We start from the raw sequence: 19,545 nt of genomic DNA, 5'->3' as shown, positions 1-19,545 counted from the left end.
ACGTTCGTGAGAAAAACAGTTGCACGACAGAGAGCTGTAGAAAAGTTGGTCCTGAAGACTGACTCTAATAAAATCATTATGGCTCCACTGGCATGATATACCGACAGTAATCTAAGACAATGGGATTCAAACATTGGTCTTTAAATCGACTTACGCATTTCACCGATACTGTAAGCGTGGATGTCACCATAGCCTGTAGATGTCATTGTAGCAACACACCAATAGATGCAGTCACAGTACTGTTGTAGTATACCTTGGTGTTCAAGACCTGGGTACATACAGTAAGAAATACATTGAATATATAAACCCTTACACCATGCACAAGCCATTTTCAACAACAAAATATGGAATATATACTCTGGTTGTTCTATGCATAGACCCTCCACCCACGTATCCTGTTGGTAGAGGGTCTATGTTCTATGTCACAACAACGCATGTCTATATCACGACAACAAGTGTCTACATCATTCGTTCGACTGCATTCGAAATATGAGTCAAAACACTTAAAATTGAAAATTGAAACCGAGGCGCTTAAAGGCGGAGCTGGACACCCATGTGGTTGTCGTTAGCACCTAGACATCCTATAATCTTGGAACAATTACGAGTAATGAACAGTAATGGCTTTTCAGTATGAGTAACAAACAAGCTCCAATCCGATCATGTTTTGTCCAAAACTGTATATACCACATATAAATATCCACTTTCTGTAATAAAACATGCATTCCCTAGACATTAACACGTCCAGACATACCAAATTTATTACCAAAATCACCAGCTGTTCATTGTTGTCATGGCTTTTCATATAGGAATCACTGCGTTGTTCACTGTATGCATTCAACTTTGTGAGAATAAACCCCACGATGTTAGGGTTCTTTTATATCCCTGTACCAGTGGTTATGTGAATATGTGTGGGCTCATACTATGGATATTTACATGCTATTCAATAACAGTGATTAAACAAATGAGCACACACTCAGCGTTCCATGTACATGAAATCATACGACCATTCATTTGTACTAGCACTAATTCTTGTCATATTCTGCCATGCACTTCCACTCACTTCATCACCGTGTCAGTCAGTATATACATGACTTACCTTCATTTGCTGCCCAAGTTCCTGCCATACAATTACCCAGGGGGCACGCAATCACATACCATATACTAGCAAACAGGTGAATCACTATGAACAGTTCTACAAAGAACTTACAGAGTCGAACAAACAGTACACTGAAATAAAAAAAAACAGAATGAAAATATCAAGTAAATAAACAACGTAAAACTATTACTTGTAAAACTATTGCAGTGGTGCAGGAAAATGATTCCAAATAACTTTTTCATATTTTTCCACCAACTTCATAGACTTGCAAAGTCTTTTTCAAAAAATATTTAAATTGTCAATTTCATACAGAAAATAATTTAAATATCAAAAAATCTCTGGACTCCATTTTTTTATTAAAAATTTTTTTTTAAATGTTTTTGTTTGTCTTTCAAATCTCTACAAAAGTCATTTTAAAAGTTTGTACTATTTTTTTTGTGATCTTCCTATTAATTAGTACCATATTTTTCTGAACCGAGGTGACGCTTACTTTATATTCAGTTCTTTCTCCCAAGAGGTGAAAAAATTGGAGACACGGATGAGTCGTAGTAGATGTATAAGTCTGAGCATAGATAAAGCCATATATCGGGATTGTACAGAGCTGCCACACAGTGCAAATAAATCGACGGGTAGAGAAGCGATCAGGTCAACTAAGAAGCCATTGGTCTGTTTCAGATAGTGGTTGGACACTTTGACAAAGTCTTTTTCCAGTTCTGCATATCGGTCACTGTAGCTTACATGAAATTTGATGTAGATCTAGGAAACAAAAAAGAGTTGTTTTTTTTGAGCAGTGACTGCTGCCTTTATGCTACAACTATTGTGGCCCTTTGCTTTAAAGTCAAGATGGTTTGTGAACAGCACACCTAGTGGCCAAACTATGAAATCTTTTGTCTTTCCAGTAGACTGGAATACTGTGCATGGAGCAGTACTCAGGTACTCAGGGACAAAAACTATTGAAATATCGAAGGTCCAGTTTTCATTAGGGGTAAGTTTAGGTGTGAAACAGTGGTCTGGCACGGCCATATATAAAGTTGGTGAAGAACAAATAAATGATTCTATGTGATCCTGACAGCTTCAATTCATTCAAAGATAGAACTTTAAACGAAAAAGAACCTCAAATTGAATCATGGACTTTTTGATTATAAAAGCAAACAAGACAAATAGGATCTAATGTGATTATGTATTATCAAAACACTGGGATCTTGTGATTATTTTTTTCTTCAAAACAGTATTAAGTATCAAGTACATGTATGAGTGTTGTACTCACCTCTAACCAAAAGATGCCTTCACAGATGTAACTGAAGATTAGGATACCAATATGATGATGTTGGAAAGCAGCCTGAAATGTTCAACAAACACAATCTTATCATTTCTGAATTATACCACTAGAGGGTGCACTTGTTTGATCACAACAAAGCTATGGGTGTCTTACCTTTTCTGAATTACACCACTAGAGGGTTATTCCTTTGCTGGCAAACTTACCAGTATGTATAAATCAGTGATTTAACTTTTGTAGGGAGACCTATTTTACCCTTCAGTTACAAAGAAATCATTTAATTTACATAAAATCAGTAATTTATACCAATAAAAGCAGAGTACACATGGACACACAGACACCAACACAGACAGACAGTGAGACAAAGAGAATGAAAACATGAGCACCCCTTTAGGAGCTAAAAGTAAAAAGTATCAAAATTCTTTTTGACTTTGACTAAATATGGAAAAATGAAAGACAACAACTCTCAGTCCAGTAAATTTGACAAGACATGTTTTCCTCACCTCATAAATAATAGTCCAAGATGTTACAAGTGCCAACAAGCTGGTAATATTTCGAAGGAAGCGGACAAACCGACTATCAGGATCGAGTACAAATCGGTTAGCTTTTCTGATGGCAGCAAGGCATGTTCGGAATCTCTCCTTGGAACAGAATTTGGAACAGCAGTTTCTCTGTCTCACTACTTCAGTAGGTGGGATATCTAAGGATACGTCGTCTGTTTCGTTAGCGGCAGCTGTCGATGGGCCTGTCAGTACAGTTAAATTTAGATTTCAATTAGCAACGGTAAAATATTGGTTTAAACTTGACTAAATATCACTTTTGCGTAAAAATAATACAAAAATGGATTATCTGCTATTTTCAGCCAACCTGCCAATAGTGTTCATATAACCATGGACTAAAGCAAAAATACCACATTTGCATTTTTTTCTTTCATAAAAAAATATTTTGCATATTGAAAGAAGTCTCACCTGGACCACCTGGGCCAGATGGCTGGCCATTCTGACCTTTCTTAGCTTCATCTTTCTGTTCTTCTTTCTTCTCTTCATCAGCCTTTTCCTCAATTTTCTCTTGCTTTGTAGCAGAAGCAGATGGTTTGGGCTGAAAATCAATAAAATTACAATTAGTAACGTGATATCCACCCACTTCTCAATTCTTGTCTTTATGTCCTTTGAATACATTTTACACCGTATTTCAACAAATTTCAATAGAGCGAACTTGGTCTATTTGCATGTTGAATGATGTTGAAATGACAGATTCAGTGTGTTAACTGTAGTTTTAACTGCCATTTTGTCTGCTGTACTACATTCTTGCTAGACTCCCAAAAACCTCTAATGCACTTGTCAAATCTTCTATACATGTATTTCTTGTCACTTGTGACACTCAAAAAAAAAAAATTGGCAAATCACACTTAGTCTAGAAGTCATAATTATACATGTACATGTACAATGGTAAAATTCATTCTTACGTAACATTTAATACTAATAAAGTGAAATTTCAGCATTTTTCTAAGGTCAAGAAACCATGGTAACAAAAATGAGGCAATCTGGTAAAACTAGCATAGTTTCCAATACATTATATCATAATTCTGGTGAGGAACCCCAGTAAAAATGCCTGAGGAACTCAATGTTACCGCTTACCAACTTACCGCTTACAACAAAAGCACTGAATTTGCAGCAAAAATGTACATATATAAAACCAATGTACTGAGACGCCAGACAAAGAATTCAAAATCTACATGTATATATTAACCACTGACAGCTGAAGACAATGCTATAGAAAGAAATTGCAGGTAAATGCTGCTAGGAATTCCAATTTAAAAGCAATTCAAGTTATACTTACTGGTGGGACATTGACTTTCTGTTTACTCCTTTTCCTGACAGCATTGATTCTTTCTTCAGCAACTTTCTGGATTTGTTCTTTGATCAGTGGATAATGGGTCAGTACACGGTCTAAGTCTTCTTTAGTTAACACAAAGATATCACAGTTGTTTTGTGTCCTATAGATGCAACGGAATAACATGTATTGTCAGTGTTACATTAGAGATCAGTAAGGAGGGGGGGGGGGGTGTAATACTAATACATGGTATTATGACGTTAGAAGGGGATGTATAATAATAATGACATGACTGTGGGACAGAATAATGTAATTTGGCTATGTGTTAAAGGAAAGGTCCACTCAAACATATTTGCACCTTTAGTCAGCTTTATTTTGTAATTTAATTAATGTGTGTGAATATTAGATATACAATGAAATGTGCTAAAGTTATAGCTGTGTGCAGCCATTTTGGGAGCTTAGTTAGGGAACTGTCAAGATTGTATAGGTTTAGTTAGGCAATTGGAGTTGTGACTCACTACGCTGTGTGCAGCCATTTTGGGAACTTAGTTAGGCAACTGTCAAGATTGTATAGGTTTAGTTAGGCAATTGGAGTTGTGACTCACTGAGCTGTGTGCAGCCATTTTGGGAACTTAGTTAGGCAACTGTCAAGATTGTGTAGGTTTAGTTAGGCAATTAGAGTTGTAGTGCAGCCATTTTTGGAGCTTAGTTAGGCAACTGTCAAGGTTGTGTAGGTTTAGTTAGGCAATTGGAGTTGTAGTGCAGCCTCACTGCGAACTTCGTTCGCTTATAGTATGGAAAGAAAGCCTGAACATCTAGCAGCAAGACTACCATTTTGGGAGCTTAGTTAGGCAACTGTCAAGGTTGTGTAGGTTTAGTTAGGCAATTGGAGTTGTGACTTGTATCTATACTTACCTTATTGATGCTGTTCTAGGGACGCTGAAGACTAAACTGATTTCACCGAAAAATCTACCAGCTTGCATCGTGTCAAAGACAATATGTCCGTCTTCTGAAACCACCTCAACCACACCACGATGGATGAAGAACATCTAAGGAAAGATTCGGTAAATGACTTCTTATTAGGAAGAAAGTTGTGCTTTGTCAATTTTTTCCAACTTTTTTAATTCTATGAGGTATTGTCAATTTGTGGATATTGTTAGTGCATGATTCTGCAAAATTTTTGGAACAAAGAGAAAAGCTGGTAAAACTTGCATAGATTGCCATTAATCTAATTTTGTTACCAACCCTGGAGCAACACTAATAAGGAACTTGCAAACCCGCCATGTTGAAAATTGCATCATGGGAAATGTGATAGTAAATACTAATTTAGTATTGTAAACAATGTTGATACATTGTTTGTAACCACAAATAATCAATTTGTTGTCACCCTGACAATTGTGGGAGGTTTATTTTATCAGTAGCTCCAGATTAGGTATTATGATAACCACAGATAATCCCATAGTCCTTTGCATCTGAGCATGCTCAGTCTGGATTGCAAGTTCCCTATTGTGCAATGCGTGAGACATGTTGAAGTTCATCAGTACTTTCACTTCAGGGCAGAGGAACGTATGTGGGAAGTGACAGCTGAGAAGTGGATACAAATGCTGTTTAACAGTACCGGTACCGGTCCAGTTTTAGTTGACAACTATTCATGCAGTCTATGATAATTTTTTCATCATTCATCAAGCATACTTTTTTAACAAGACGAGTTTGAAATTTAATAAACTACAGGAAAGCAAATACAAACAGTTGTTGATTTAAAAAAATGTGACTTACTTCACTGCCTATGTCGTGTTTTCGGACCACATAATCTGTGGCTAGATAATACACAGGTTTGATACACATTGACAGCATCTTTTGAAAGCCTATTTCAGTATTTTGAAAGAGTGGTACCTAAAAAAAAAGATCAAAAGTAATTATTTACAATGACAAAAATATTGCATGGTAATAATATAGTAATTGGTTGTAATAGGTGATAACACACAAGCACAAGTTAACTTTCATATGAAAATTGGGGAAAATTTTACATGGAGATTGGGTTTTTAAATATCATGCACTACAAAACCAAAGAGTCAAGACATAGATACTACTGTGGAAGCCAAGCTTTCAGTTTGCTATTATGGACACAAACTAAAAAGCTATTGTTGATACATGTGGTAGCTATAGGTGATAGCAGTGCCTCTGTTTTGCAGATATCATCACTTTGTGATCAAGATAGCGTAAACACTGGAGTTGCAAAAAATGTACACTGCAAGATCACTGAAGTTATCAGAAATGCCACCCGACTGAGTAAAATTAAAACAACATCCATTCAATAGTTCATATCAACATGTCGCAACAATAATTTTAGTTTGTATCTATCTATCTATCTAAGTCAGCTGAAAGCTTGATTTCTGCCATTGTTTGTATGTGTCTGTGTGGAGTACAACTGAGATGATCTCACTCACCTTGTTGATAAGTTCCTGATAAAGACTCAAGGTGACATCAGCCTTGAGTGAGAGTGGTAAGCCATCAAACAGTGAGTCCGGGTCAACACCTTTAGTCCGTAGCCATAAATACTCGTAGTAATTCTTTACCATATGTCGAATATTGTATTCCATGTCCTGGTCCTATGGAAATATCACAACAATTGTAACATAATTAATGATATGTGAAGTCATGATATATGAATGACAAGAGAGCTTGGCCCAATTGGCACATTGCTAGTTCAATACAATCTTGTTGTATCCATTTGTTCTTGTGCAAGATTTTTAATCACAAATTGTACCCCACCAGTCAAGGTTCACAGTCTGGACCTGGTAGGACAAACATTGTAATATGAAAGATTTAATCTTTACTGACTACCCATATTCTGTGCATAAAAGGGTGTTGAGGGAGAATAAATGGGTAATAATTCTTGTACATTACAGCACTTTTTCAATTGTAGAAATGAGCTGTAAAAAAAATACATTATCATCATTCGTTATTTATAAATATACTTACCTTCATAAATGCATGAATAGCGGTGATTTTCTCCTGGTATCTGGCCCTCTGTGAGTCAGCATTAGCCAAGCTAGCAGCAACACTAGCAATAACATAGCCAAAGAATGCAATGCCGATGATCATAGACAACAGGGCAATCACCATCTGTAATATACAGGCAATAATTTGATGTTAGACATATGAGCTCTGTCTGTCTGTCTGTCTGTCTGTCTGTGTCTGTCTCTGTCTCTGTCTTTGTCTCTGTCTCTCTCTATCCCCCTCGAAATCTCAATCTCAATCTCACTCTCTAGATAATTACAATTCACAACATCTCTTTTCTTTTAAAAATACAAGCTGAGACAAACTCACCTCTCCAACATTATTTGCATGTATGTCCCCATAGCCTACAGAGGCAGATGTAGCAGAGGCCCAATACAAACTGACAACATATTGGCCGGCAATGGATGCAGCAGCTAAAGTTGTAAACAAATACATAGTATAATAAACACATGTGTACGATTATTGTTTGACAGTAATATTCTGTCTTTTCTTTCTTTTTTCCACTTCTGAATCTATGATCTTCCATTGTGCATTTCCCATTGCTCTTTACATGATTCTTGTTTCAGAAAAAATATTTTCAAATTATTTTTTTCTCTGTTTTCCTTCTTAATCTTGTATCTACAATCTTCCATTACTATTTCCATTTTTTACTTTCAATGACTTTTACTTTAGAGAGTTTCGTTTCAGAATATACTATGCTTTTTTTTTTCTTTTTTTTTTTTTTTTTTGGGGGGGGGGGGGGTTACTTTTCTTCTTTTTCACTGCTATTCCTCTGGTGAACAAAACCACTATATACTTACTGACATTGTGATCTGTGTACATGAGAGCCCAGGAGTTATTAAGGCACCTATGGTAATTAGTTTTGACTCGGCCGACCAGATCGTCTTCAGTGGGATTGATGGAGAATATGGGTGGACAGGCATTGATGTACCACAGACAGGCCCATAGATGAATAAACATCAACAGGTAGAACAAAAATTTGACTTCCCTACATGAAAAAAAAACATGTATAGAATTGCTTATTATAAAAACTCACATTATTTTTCTTCTGTTTTTAGCTGTGTTTATTCTGTTTAGGAGTGGAGTAATGTCTACTTTTTATTATCATTTTAGGGTGCATATTACATATACATGTTTGCTGACAATGGGTGTCCATGGCAATGACCTTCACTAAAAATGAATGAGGAACAATGGCATGCCCATTATATTTAACTACAAAAAATCAAGGTGTACTTGGAGGTTGTAAATTAGTCTCGGTTACCCAGACTCCCACTGCTAGGAGCTCTTCTATGAAAGTCTGGGGAAAACACGTTCCAACTACCCAGCACTGGAAGTCAAACTGTGTAAGTCATAAAAACTGGGCTTCCAAGGCCTGTTTGTTGTAATTTAGTTGCGTCAATTGCTTGAGGAGTGATACCCTGTCATGAAGGTACCTAAATTGTTCGGCCTGCAATGTTGGATGTGAAGTATTCCCCAGCATGCACTGCTCTAGGAGTTAGTTCCTGTGCAGGTGAGTTGGGATTCGGTTTCTCTCGCTTGGGGATGTCTGAGTCATAGGCAGAGCCCCCAGTGACAACAGTCTGGGAAACCAAGACTAATCCTAAATATGACTGAAGAAATCTTACTATGGGATATACTGACCTGATGAAACCAGTCTCACGTTCTACACCAGATTCCAGATAATTGAAAGCCAGTGGCTGAAAATAATAAAATACAGAATGTACATCATATACATTGAAATTCGTGCCAGTTGAGAATAGTATAGATCAACTTCTGAAATGTCTAATATGAGTATTACAGGTTCTGATGATGTAGTCCACATATTATCACTGTGTACTTGAATTATTGGACACTGACAATCTTTACAGGTCTAAAATAACATGGAGGCTCACCAGCTTTCGATACAGACATGAAAGAGGTTGACCTATCTGTGAGGGCGCCCCACATCACATTGCTCCACCCTCACCGGCCTTCGATACAGAAATGTGTGAGGGCGCCCCATCAGGGGTACCTTACAGACTATCTGATTACTTGATCAACTTGGAAAACACAGTTAAATATGCAGAGGAAAATTATCTGAATTTGAATCAAATTCCATTAATTTGTGAATAGCATAGCATACTTACCAGTCTGTAGACACCTAGTAATCTGTTTAGTCTTACTACAGCATAAGCATGTACAGCATACCCTGTAAAAGTTAATGTAAAATATACTCATCAGTGCTGCCCAATACAACAACATATAATGCTAATTCTAATTTTGCTAGTACTTTTCTTTCAGTTTTTACCTATAGCTATTTCGTGTTAATGTATTTGTTGTAATTGGACAAATACCATATGATGGATGCACTGTCGTCAATAAATAAATAAATAAATAAAAAATATTTAAAATATGAATAAATAAATAATTAAATAAAATAATTTTTTAAATAGCTTTGAGGGGAAAAGATGAAATGTGGAAATCAAAGTTTTGCTTAGAATTACAAAGTATCTATATGGTCATGAGCTATGCAACTATGATCCACAAAACTAAATCTTGGCTGGTTTTATTTTTTTCTTAAATATAAGTTTGACATCACTATCTTGGGAAACATAAATATATGAAGGAAATAATTTGTGTTTTCTTTTCACTGGTTGTTACCTACCTGAGAATGATCCAAACACTGCAAAGGCAATCAGCTCAGTTGGAAAGCCTGCCATCAGGTCAAAGAAAAAATTGGTCCTGCAATTACAAAGAAATTAATAGAAGTAAATTAATGTTACCGGATTGAAAAATATTGACAAGTAATCATCAATATTTACCTACAGCCACGTTTAATGTAGTGTGTGACTCAGAAATAGAAAATCTTCAACTTTTGCTATTTAAATTAACAAAATATTATTTTTTTTTAAAAATGTTGCTACTACTTTGTTCAAGAAAACTAACCCATTTTCAGTTACTATAAAGCAAAATAATATGGGGTAAAATGCTGATGCTGTATAAATCAAGTACACACAGGTAAACCCATGGAGAGACCTACAATAGTGTCCACAACTGAAATATGGTTCCAAGCTACATGCAGTGAGAAAACTAACTATAACTTACTTGAGATAATGTTTGGCAGTCGACAATGGATGGGTGACTAACACATTGTTTTCATTGTAAAAGGCAGTGTGAAACTTCAAATACCTGGAATAGATAATATCAAAGGTAAAATGTGTCCACCGACAGACAGATACACATGTATACTATCATGAGTTTTAAATCTTACAAATGAAGATTAAAGTACTAGGTACTCAACATAACCATTTTCCTGGAGACACGGAAATGTTCAATTGTCTAAAAATTGACTATTCATGTTTTAGTCTTACATGGAGAGTGAAATGTCCTTTAAATACTTTCCGTTTGCTGGGGAAAAAAAGAAAGAAAGAAACTTCACACTTCTGAATTTTCAACATGATCATTCAAGACCAGTGTAGAGGGTGAAATATTGAGTTCCTGGTTCCTGTTTTAGTATCCTTCTAACTTTAATGATCAATTTCAAAGGCAATGCCACATCCACAAGATTAAAAGAATAATTACGATTTAAAATATCACCACTGGCAGGGCTCGAAATTAACTCTGGCCCAGCAGCCTGGGGCCACTAAATCATTAGACTGGACTGGAAGATTTTGGAAAGACCTGGCCAATTGGACCGGTAGATTTTGCTGCAATGTTAGCTCAGAATGTTTCTATCATTTTCAAAACTATGCTTGGTGACACCAACATGTACACATACTTTGAAGTTAGACAGGTTTTCCTTTTGAAACCAACCTATCGTTTTAATGGCGTTACACTGAGAAAGACAGATTAAGTAAAATAAGGTCACAATGCTTGTAATAACTTACATGTCGATATAACATATGAGGTCCAAAGCGTAGTTAAAACTCCAAAGCGGTATGTCCATATGGAGAAACGAGGCTTGTAGGCTGACTGAGAAGACTACGAGTATTGCAACGCCAACACGCACAATTTCCCATCGTTTGCACCATTTCCCGCTTGGCAAGAAGCACCGTTTCATCAACAAGAAGGATAGAAGATATGTGATAGGGCTGAGAGATTTGAAGGGTCCTTTGTAATCGTCAGTAGTACTGAAAAAAACCCAATAACAAGTGAAAAAAAAGTTAAAATTTCCACCTAGTTTTGCAAGTAAGTGAGTTTTTCTAAGAGCAAGTAAGTTCAATCAGAACGAAAGTAATATTCAAAAACAATGAGGAAATGGAGAACAGAAATCCAGCAAGTATACGATATAAATCACCTTTATGTTGTACACTATAGTCTTTTATTAATAAGAGTCACTTCTGAAATTCACATGTAATAATACTTCATTCCAATATACGACTTTTCTTTATTACAAATTTCAAACCCTCAAATTAACAAATCTTAAAATGGCTAATGGATGAGAAATAGGTATCTATTTATAGAATTTGGATTACTTTAACTTTACTATGTTTTTCTACTTGAAAAAACTGCCAAAAAAATATAGACCACATCTGGAGTTCAATAATTGCAAAAAATAATTTTTTTAAATTTGTTTAAAAATCATTTCTTATATGTACAGTAACAAACATTTTAATACACATTTTTTTTAACTTTACTATGTTTTACTACTTGAAAAAACTGCCAAAAAAATAGACCAAGTCTGTGTTTGGAATTCAATAATTGCAAAAAAAAATTTAAATCACTTCCTGTATGTACAGTAACAAACATTTTAATACACATTTTTTATTATTAAATTAATATATTATTCTTTTTTGCAATTGATGACTTATAAAATATGGACTTTGTTAATACTGTTTCATATCGCTTTTTTCAAACATCAAAAAGTAATAAACATCCAGAATAAATACCTACACAAATTTGTGATCAAAGCAATGATTTTCTAACTTACCAGTCAAAGACTCTGACAGACTCCTCTGTTGGTGTTACAGGAGTGGATTGTATGATGTCATGTAACTGTTCAGTCTCTCCTGAAGAGTAAAATAAAACATCCAACTTTTAATGTCACATTTTGGTAATCTTAAATTTGATGTTTAGAATGAATACCATTACACATGTACAAAGTCTCTGTTTCAAAGCTGAGAATGTTTCAAAACTATTAACCTCAAACAGGAATTTTTTTTAATCAAAGCTCCTGAATTTTCTTGTAACTTTGTTATTTTTAACATACCGGTAGTTATGTTGTTGTGTTTGTTGACGTACATTTGTATGTATATAATCAAATAATAATAACAATGTTGGTTTTTATATAATGCTTTCCCACTCTGTGCTCAAAGCGATTTACAATTATTACCCCTGGCACAGATCTATAGTGGCACAACGGCCCTTTACTTCAACTCCCTGGGGAGTATACAAACCATTGCAGTCTCAGTGCATAGGATTAAAGCATTCACATTGCAACCTCTATCCTACCAGATTCCCAATTATACAGCTGGTTTGACTGAGGGACAGTCGTGGTTAAAATCTTGCCCAAGGACTTTAGCCATTCAGAAACAAACGGCAGCAACAGGGCTCGAACCTGCAACCTGTAGATTCAAAGTTGGCCACTCTAACCATTCATCAATCATGACTCCAAATCTTGCAGTATGTATGATTACCTAGTCATCAAACCCTGGCAGCATTCCCAAATTTACCATTTGTTAACAAACAAGTACATTTGTCCAAACTGTTTATAAGTACTATACATGGACATGAAGCCGGTGTACATAGTACAGTACCATCAATGACTAGTAGACAGGTAATTCAGTTGATTAGATTTGTTTCCAGTAAAGGTTTAATGTATCTCTCAAGACACAATAATTACCAAAAAAATACCAGGAAGTTCCAGCTACTAGAAATTTGTTGGATCACAAACCCTGGAAACCATACTTAGAAAAGTGGCATATATCAAAACTGTGACAACATATATTTTACCCTGGGATTTCATTTTTTAAATGTAATTGCACTATGTGAAAATATGAGATCAATGCTTATTCCAACACTTACAAATTAATAAATTTAAAATTAAATAGATTTCAACTTAACTTCACAAATATTGTAATAATAGGTTTTAACTTACGTTTGGGTTTGTCCTCTGGTTCCCTTTTCTGAGAAGCATTCCTTAGTTCCATCAAGTGTTGTTTGTTTTCAGCAGCTTCTTTGAATTGCCTGATGGTTACCACACAAGAAAGTCAAAATATTAGCAATTAGATATTACTGCCGATTATCTAAACTGATGTGGTTGAAGCTAATTGTCTAAACTGATATGGTTGAAAGTCAAAGTATTAGCAATTACATATTACTGCTAATTGTCTAAAATGATGTGGTTGAAAAACACAAATGTTTCAAAGCTTTTAAAGTCCTAAAGATCTGAGTAATAGCCATATTGGGTGAAATCCCCAATTCAAACATAGAGAAATGTGATAATTTCAGTTATTAGTTTTGTGAAAGTATGAAGATAAGCATATATTTGAAAGTCAACACTGGAAGTCCTAAAGATCTGAGTAATAGCCATGAATGATGATGGATGAAATTCCAATTCCAACACACAGAAATGTGACAATTTCAGTTTTGTCAAGTGATGTAGATAAGCATAATATATTTGAAAGTCAACTTTGGAAGTCCTAAAGTTCTGAGTAACAGCCTAGGATGAAATTCAAACCCTAACATACATGTAGAGAGAGGTGACATTGTTAATAACAAAGCTGACAAGTATATAGTCCCTTACTTATCAATCAGTGGGAAGTGTTGAAGAACTTCGTCAAGGTCCGGTCTTTGTAACATCAACAGCTCACAGTACGATGAAGCTCTGACTGTCGCTGTACGATAATCACCAAAGATGAGTCCAACTTCACCAAAGTATTGTCCAGGTCCGATCATGCTAGTCACTCTGCTTAAGTCTGATGATAAAACCTGACAAACAAAACACAATGTATGTCACTGTACTTATAGTTTAGTTCAAGACCATGCTTCAAGATACATTTTTATTGCTGATCATTCAATACATTACATTTTCAAGGATTTTTTGGAGTCACAATGGTCAAGTGGTAAAAGCGCCTGGCTAAGTGCTTTGAATCTGCATGTTAGTTTGTTACCAGATCAAGACACTGCCATCTGTTTCCAAAGGCTAAAGTCTTTGAACACAGATTTAAACCGCCATTGTTCATCAGTTAAACCAGGCTTTATAAACAGGGACCTGAAAGGATAGGGGTTGCTCAGTGAAGGATTGAATCCTTATGTTCATACAGAGGCTACAATGCACTGTATGCATCTCTTAGAGTTTAGAAAGTTATATAGGGCTTTTGAGCCACAATAGGTCTGTGCTTGGGATAACAACTATACAATGTTATGATCAGAACAATGACTGTGGAAAAGCAGATTTAAAACACATGTACCATTAATACAAATATGATAACTTTTCAAGGAGTGGGCAGAAATTCCAATACTTTGAAGAACTTTTCAGAAGCATAAAATACACATAATTGTCAATAAAACACTCACTTCGCAAGTCCCTCTACGGATGAAGTACATCTCACGGCCCATATCACCTTGATATACGATTATGTCACCAGGTGTAAATAGGTAAGCATGGGTTTTCAGGGATAACATACGGATAAAGCTTGGGTCGCAGTCCTTAAACAGTGGTACACATCCAAGAGTTGCCTGGGCATCTTCAAATGCTATGTCTTGTTGTAAAGCTATAGGCATATCATGCATCAGTTGTTTGCCACCTGGCATGGCTTCTCCTCTATATAGATGTACAGAAAATGGTCAAATATTAGAGTTTAACATAAAATACGCCTTGGAAATAAACATTTGAACTTTTACTGTTACTTTCATGAAAACTCAAAATCGTTCTCAGTTAAAATTAAGAAGAAGAAAATAATGGCCATTCTAGAAATGTACAAACTTTTGAAAAAAAAAAGTCAAATTGATATTAAATCAAGCCATGATATTAGAATGAAACATGACTGTCAAAATCAAGCCATGATATTAGAATCCAACATGGCTGTCAAATACCTTGTGAATTCAGAGGGAAAATAAAAGAGTGTTGATTTCCTTGAAACTTGAAAGCACAATGGTTAACCCTCAAAGTTCTTTTATTATTTCAAATTTAAAGAACAAGGAATTTAAGAGCTTTCCTATGACAGTTTGCAATGATTTCAAGAATTTTGGTTTTCTGGGAAATTTGATCCTGAGGCGCATTCTACATGTACCCTCAAAGCTCAATATGTGATTCCATATTACGTTCAGAAATACACCACTGTTGATGTGATAAGATAAATCATCAATTTCAAATGCTGGAAAAAGTTCATGGCAGAGATTTTGAAATTTATTTCAAAAACATTAAAGATGGAAGAAGCAACATAAACTGTATAATCAATTTTTTTTCTAAAAATGTCTGTGCCATATATATAGCCACTTCTTTTTAAAAAAAAGAACAACCCAGAAGTATGATCAACATAACCGAACATATTCAGTAGAGCCATTCTCACGTTTACATTGCTCTTCCAACAATTGAATATGGAAAACTACATGTAGTCATGACATCTACATGAAAACTAAGACTATTGGGACATTTGGATATTACCTGTGTCTTCTGAAGAGCAAGCTGAGATAATTGACAACTCTCCTTTGGAGGTCTGTACCCAGGTGATGATGACGCATGAACTCCTGGACGGCAAATAATTTCTCTTGAAAGCTGACTCTGTAAAATAAAAGAACATGAATACAAAGTTTAGTGTCATGCAATCCAAAATATTGACTTTGACATGTACTAGAATCATGCTAATGTATGTATGTATATATGTATGTATGTATATATGTATGTATGTATGTATGTATGTATGTATGTATGTATGTATGTATGTATGTACGTACGTACGTACGTACGTACGTACGTACGTACGTGTGTGTGTGTGTGTGTGTGTGTGTGTGTGTGTGTGTGTGTATGTATGTATGTATGTATGTATGTATGTATGTATGTATGCATGTATGTATGTATGTATGTATGTACGTACGTTGGAGGTGTGGATGTATGTGTGTGTGTGTGTGTGTGTGTGTGTGTGTGTGTGTGTGCATGTGTGTGTGTGTGTGTGTGTGAGCATGTGCATGTATGTGCATGCATCCATGTCTATGAGTCTGTATGTGTGTGTGTCATATCAATAATTTTACCTTGGTGCATCAGCATTTGCTAAAGTAGCAGCAATTGATGACAGGCAGTATCCATAAAGCAGTAATCCAATCAACATGGCAGCGAGAGCTATGGCTCTTCCAAGTGTGGTATGGGCACTGATATCACCGTACCCTGTACTGGACATGGTGGCTGCAGCCCAGTACAGTGCCAACACATATTCTTCAAATGGCGAAGTCTCTGGTGTAATGTCTGCAAATTCTGCCCAGCTACCAGCTGTACAGCTGAAAAATCAAATATGGCAAGAAAAAGAAAATGTCAAAGTTAACTTTAGACATGGGGAAGAATTTAGAAACAAAATGATAGTGTAGATGCACGTATGAAAAGGATGCTAGGAACAGACAGAACAGTTTTAAAGACTGAATGAATTGGAAAGAGGTTGTACACAGAAAAGTAGATAAGAGAAAAATTGAACAGGTAGTAGGAAGTGAATTTACAGTGAAAAGTAGTAAAAGCAAGCACATGTATGTGTGACAGGGTGAATGTGATGCATACTTTAACGTTAACGTTAATATCCTGCAGAGAAAGAGACAATGTAAAGTATAGTAGAACTGAAATAGGCAGTACACAGATCACAATAAGCAAGCTATGTGTGAGAAAGAGACAATTATGTAGAGTATAGTAGAGCTGAAATAGATGGTACATAGATCACAATAAGCAAGCTATGTGAGAAAGAAATAATATATAGTATTAGTAGATTAGAGCTGAAATAGGCAGTACATAGATCACAATAAGCAAGCTATGTGTCAGATAAATCAACATCCAAGTGTATACAGTGTAACACTTATTATAAGCTGAAATGTTAATGATAGGATTATAGAGAGTCAGGTAGGGAGACAGACAGAAACACACAAATATCTGATGGACTTGCAGACAGACAGACAGAGACAGACAGACAGACAGACAGACAGACAGACAGACAGAGACAGACAGACACAGACAGATAGACAGACAGACAGACAGACAGACAGACAGACAGAAAAATAGAGACAGACAGAGACAGACAGACAGACAGACAGACACAGACAGGCAGACAGACGGACACAGACAGACAGACAGACAGGCTGACTGGCAGACAGGCTGACAGACAGACAGACAGACAGACAGACAGACAGACAGACAGACAGACAGACAGACATAAAAATACAGAGACAGCAACTGGGATAAGCAGAGGGGATGCAATGAAGAACTTTGACTTTGCACAAAGAAGACCCACACTAACAGTAACTGTTATATTTGCATTGTGCACACTATTCAGCCTGCTCTGGTGGTAACAAGAATTTAAAAATTGTGATTATCAGATTATAGTAACAAAGCTGTTGGCTGCAAAAATTTGACACTGACACAAGCTGATGAAGTGAAAGAAAGACGACAACACACTTTAAGAGGACAGTTTGAAAGTATGAAAATAACAGGACTTGACCATATCTTACTTGTAAATATCATCACAAAGTTGACTGCTGAAAGAAGAAACAACACATGCACTTTATTTCTACCCCGACTATGTTTGTAATACAGGTGACGATGGCTATCACTGATGAGGGCAGTACATGTATACAACAAACAACACCATTGTAAGTGGTTCATTTTGAGAACTGACCACTTATTTCATAACCAATGTGTGCTTTGACAGTCTCACCCTCTCTTTCAAGGAATTTTGGGTGATTTGAGAAAAGTAATTTACAAGATTTTTATTACCAGGCAGAAACTTAGACTGAAATATTCGTCTTTGTGGGTCGTTTCATTTTGCTGTCACTTAAAAGGGGAAAGTCATTCCAAAAGGTACACACAGGTTATGAAAATGGTCCATTGAACTTTCCAGTTTTTATGTGCTACTGGTATGTATTTCAACTCTCACTCACTGTGTATCCCATATAACAAATTTGTCACTGTAGGGATACTGATTCTGAACTTTGATTACTGTTGCAATGATAGCTTTGTTCACTGTCTGGAGGTATTCCTCCCTCTTATGAGATGTACATGTATGTACAGCATGTAAAGTATGTGTAACCTTTTATTAACACAAACTGACTCCAGTTAACAGTTTAAATGTGTGATAGGACAGAACAAAACACAATTATGACGTTGATGGGTCAAATGACATTCCAAGTGGGTAAGAAAGGGAACATAGAGTCAGAACAATATACATTGTACTACTGTATGTAATTCATGATAAAAGACAACTGAATGTACTATGACAATGAATGAATGTTTGAATGTCTGTGGAATGTATGTACATTGAATGGACTTTCCTTTTAAGTTTTAACCATGCATGCAAACGTACTCTACTAGCCTTGCTTTGCATCCAATTTGAATCTTGATCGTATGTTAACAGAAGGATGTATTAAAGTGTGTGTGCATGTCTGTCTGTCTGTCTGTCTGTCTGTCTGTCAGTGTGAAAGAGCGTGCATGTACATTTATGTATGTATGTATGTATGTATGTATGTATGTATGTATGTATGTATGTATGTATGTGTGTGTGTGTGTGTGTATGTGTGTGTGTGTATGTGTGTGTGTGTATGTATGTATGTATGTATGTATGTATGTATGTATGTATGTATGTATGTATGTATGTATGTATGTATGTATGTATGTATGTATGTATGTATGTATGTCTGTCTGTCTGTCTGTCTGTTCATACATATGCATACACGTACATGTGTACATGGAAGGTAGGGGTTTGTATAAGGACAGCTATTTTGTTATGAACAATAAGGCGTTCAAAATAAAGCAAGGTTAAAGAGTAGTTTGATATATATATAACTGTAAGACTTGTCACACTGAACACACTAATAACAGACATCGCATACCAAAGACAAGACATTGAAAATACTGGTATATGGATGCAATATTTGCAATACATTATTCATGAAGTGTGAATACCAATGTGAATCTGAATGAAGTGCAGATACCACTGTAACGCGGATATCACTGTGAATGTGAATGAAGTGCTGATATCACTGTAATGTATAGGATACCGTTGTGAAAGTGAATTAATGATCGAACCACTATGTAATGAAAACAGTAAACCACCACAGGTAGTTTTTGGAGACACTTTTTACAATGTAGTGGGGGAACACTAAATAGTCACAATTATACCTGTCGTCACTGTTTTTTGAACCTTTTGAA

General features: G+C 35.7%; 1 protein-coding gene across 1 annotated transcript in view; it reads right to left on the bottom strand.

The window, feature by feature from the left end:
* LOC144434138 (uncharacterized) overlaps positions 1-19,545 on the bottom strand; it is an 82,098-nt gene that overhangs the window by 4,790 nt on the left and 57,763 nt on the right. Inside the window, exons 15-38 of the mRNA XM_078122593.1 lie at positions 16,398-16,640; positions 15,814-15,930; positions 14,724-14,970; positions 13,951-14,135; positions 13,303-13,391; positions 12,136-12,214; positions 11,093-11,335; positions 10,311-10,394; positions 9,871-9,947; positions 9,353-9,414; positions 8,868-8,923; positions 8,027-8,214; positions 7,536-7,639; positions 7,188-7,331; positions 6,653-6,814; positions 5,982-6,098; positions 5,121-5,254; positions 4,212-4,368; positions 3,341-3,470; positions 2,876-3,117; positions 2,364-2,435; positions 1,587-1,852; positions 1,088-1,227; positions 155-253 (exon numbers count right to left, since the gene is read on the bottom strand). Coding sequence (XP_077978719.1) covers positions 155-253; positions 1,088-1,227; positions 1,587-1,852; positions 2,364-2,435; positions 2,876-3,117; positions 3,341-3,470; positions 4,212-4,368; positions 5,121-5,254; positions 5,982-6,098; positions 6,653-6,814; positions 7,188-7,331; positions 7,536-7,639; positions 8,027-8,214; positions 8,868-8,923; positions 9,353-9,414; positions 9,871-9,947; positions 10,311-10,394; positions 11,093-11,335; positions 12,136-12,214; positions 13,303-13,391; positions 13,951-14,135; positions 14,724-14,970; positions 15,814-15,930; positions 16,398-16,640 — 3,437 coding nt within the window. The remainder of the gene's footprint in view (positions 1-154; positions 254-1,087; positions 1,228-1,586; positions 1,853-2,363; positions 2,436-2,875; positions 3,118-3,340; positions 3,471-4,211; positions 4,369-5,120; positions 5,255-5,981; positions 6,099-6,652; positions 6,815-7,187; positions 7,332-7,535; positions 7,640-8,026; positions 8,215-8,867; positions 8,924-9,352; positions 9,415-9,870; positions 9,948-10,310; positions 10,395-11,092; positions 11,336-12,135; positions 12,215-13,302; positions 13,392-13,950; positions 14,136-14,723; positions 14,971-15,813; positions 15,931-16,397; positions 16,641-19,545) is intronic.

This window comes from Glandiceps talaboti, chromosome 4, assembly GCF_964340395.1.
Source record: "Glandiceps talaboti chromosome 4, keGlaTala1.1, whole genome shotgun sequence".
NCBI classification, from domain to species: domain Eukaryota; kingdom Metazoa; phylum Hemichordata; class Enteropneusta; family Spengelidae; genus Glandiceps; species Glandiceps talaboti.
This window is presented reverse-complemented; position numbering and strand designations above follow the sequence as displayed.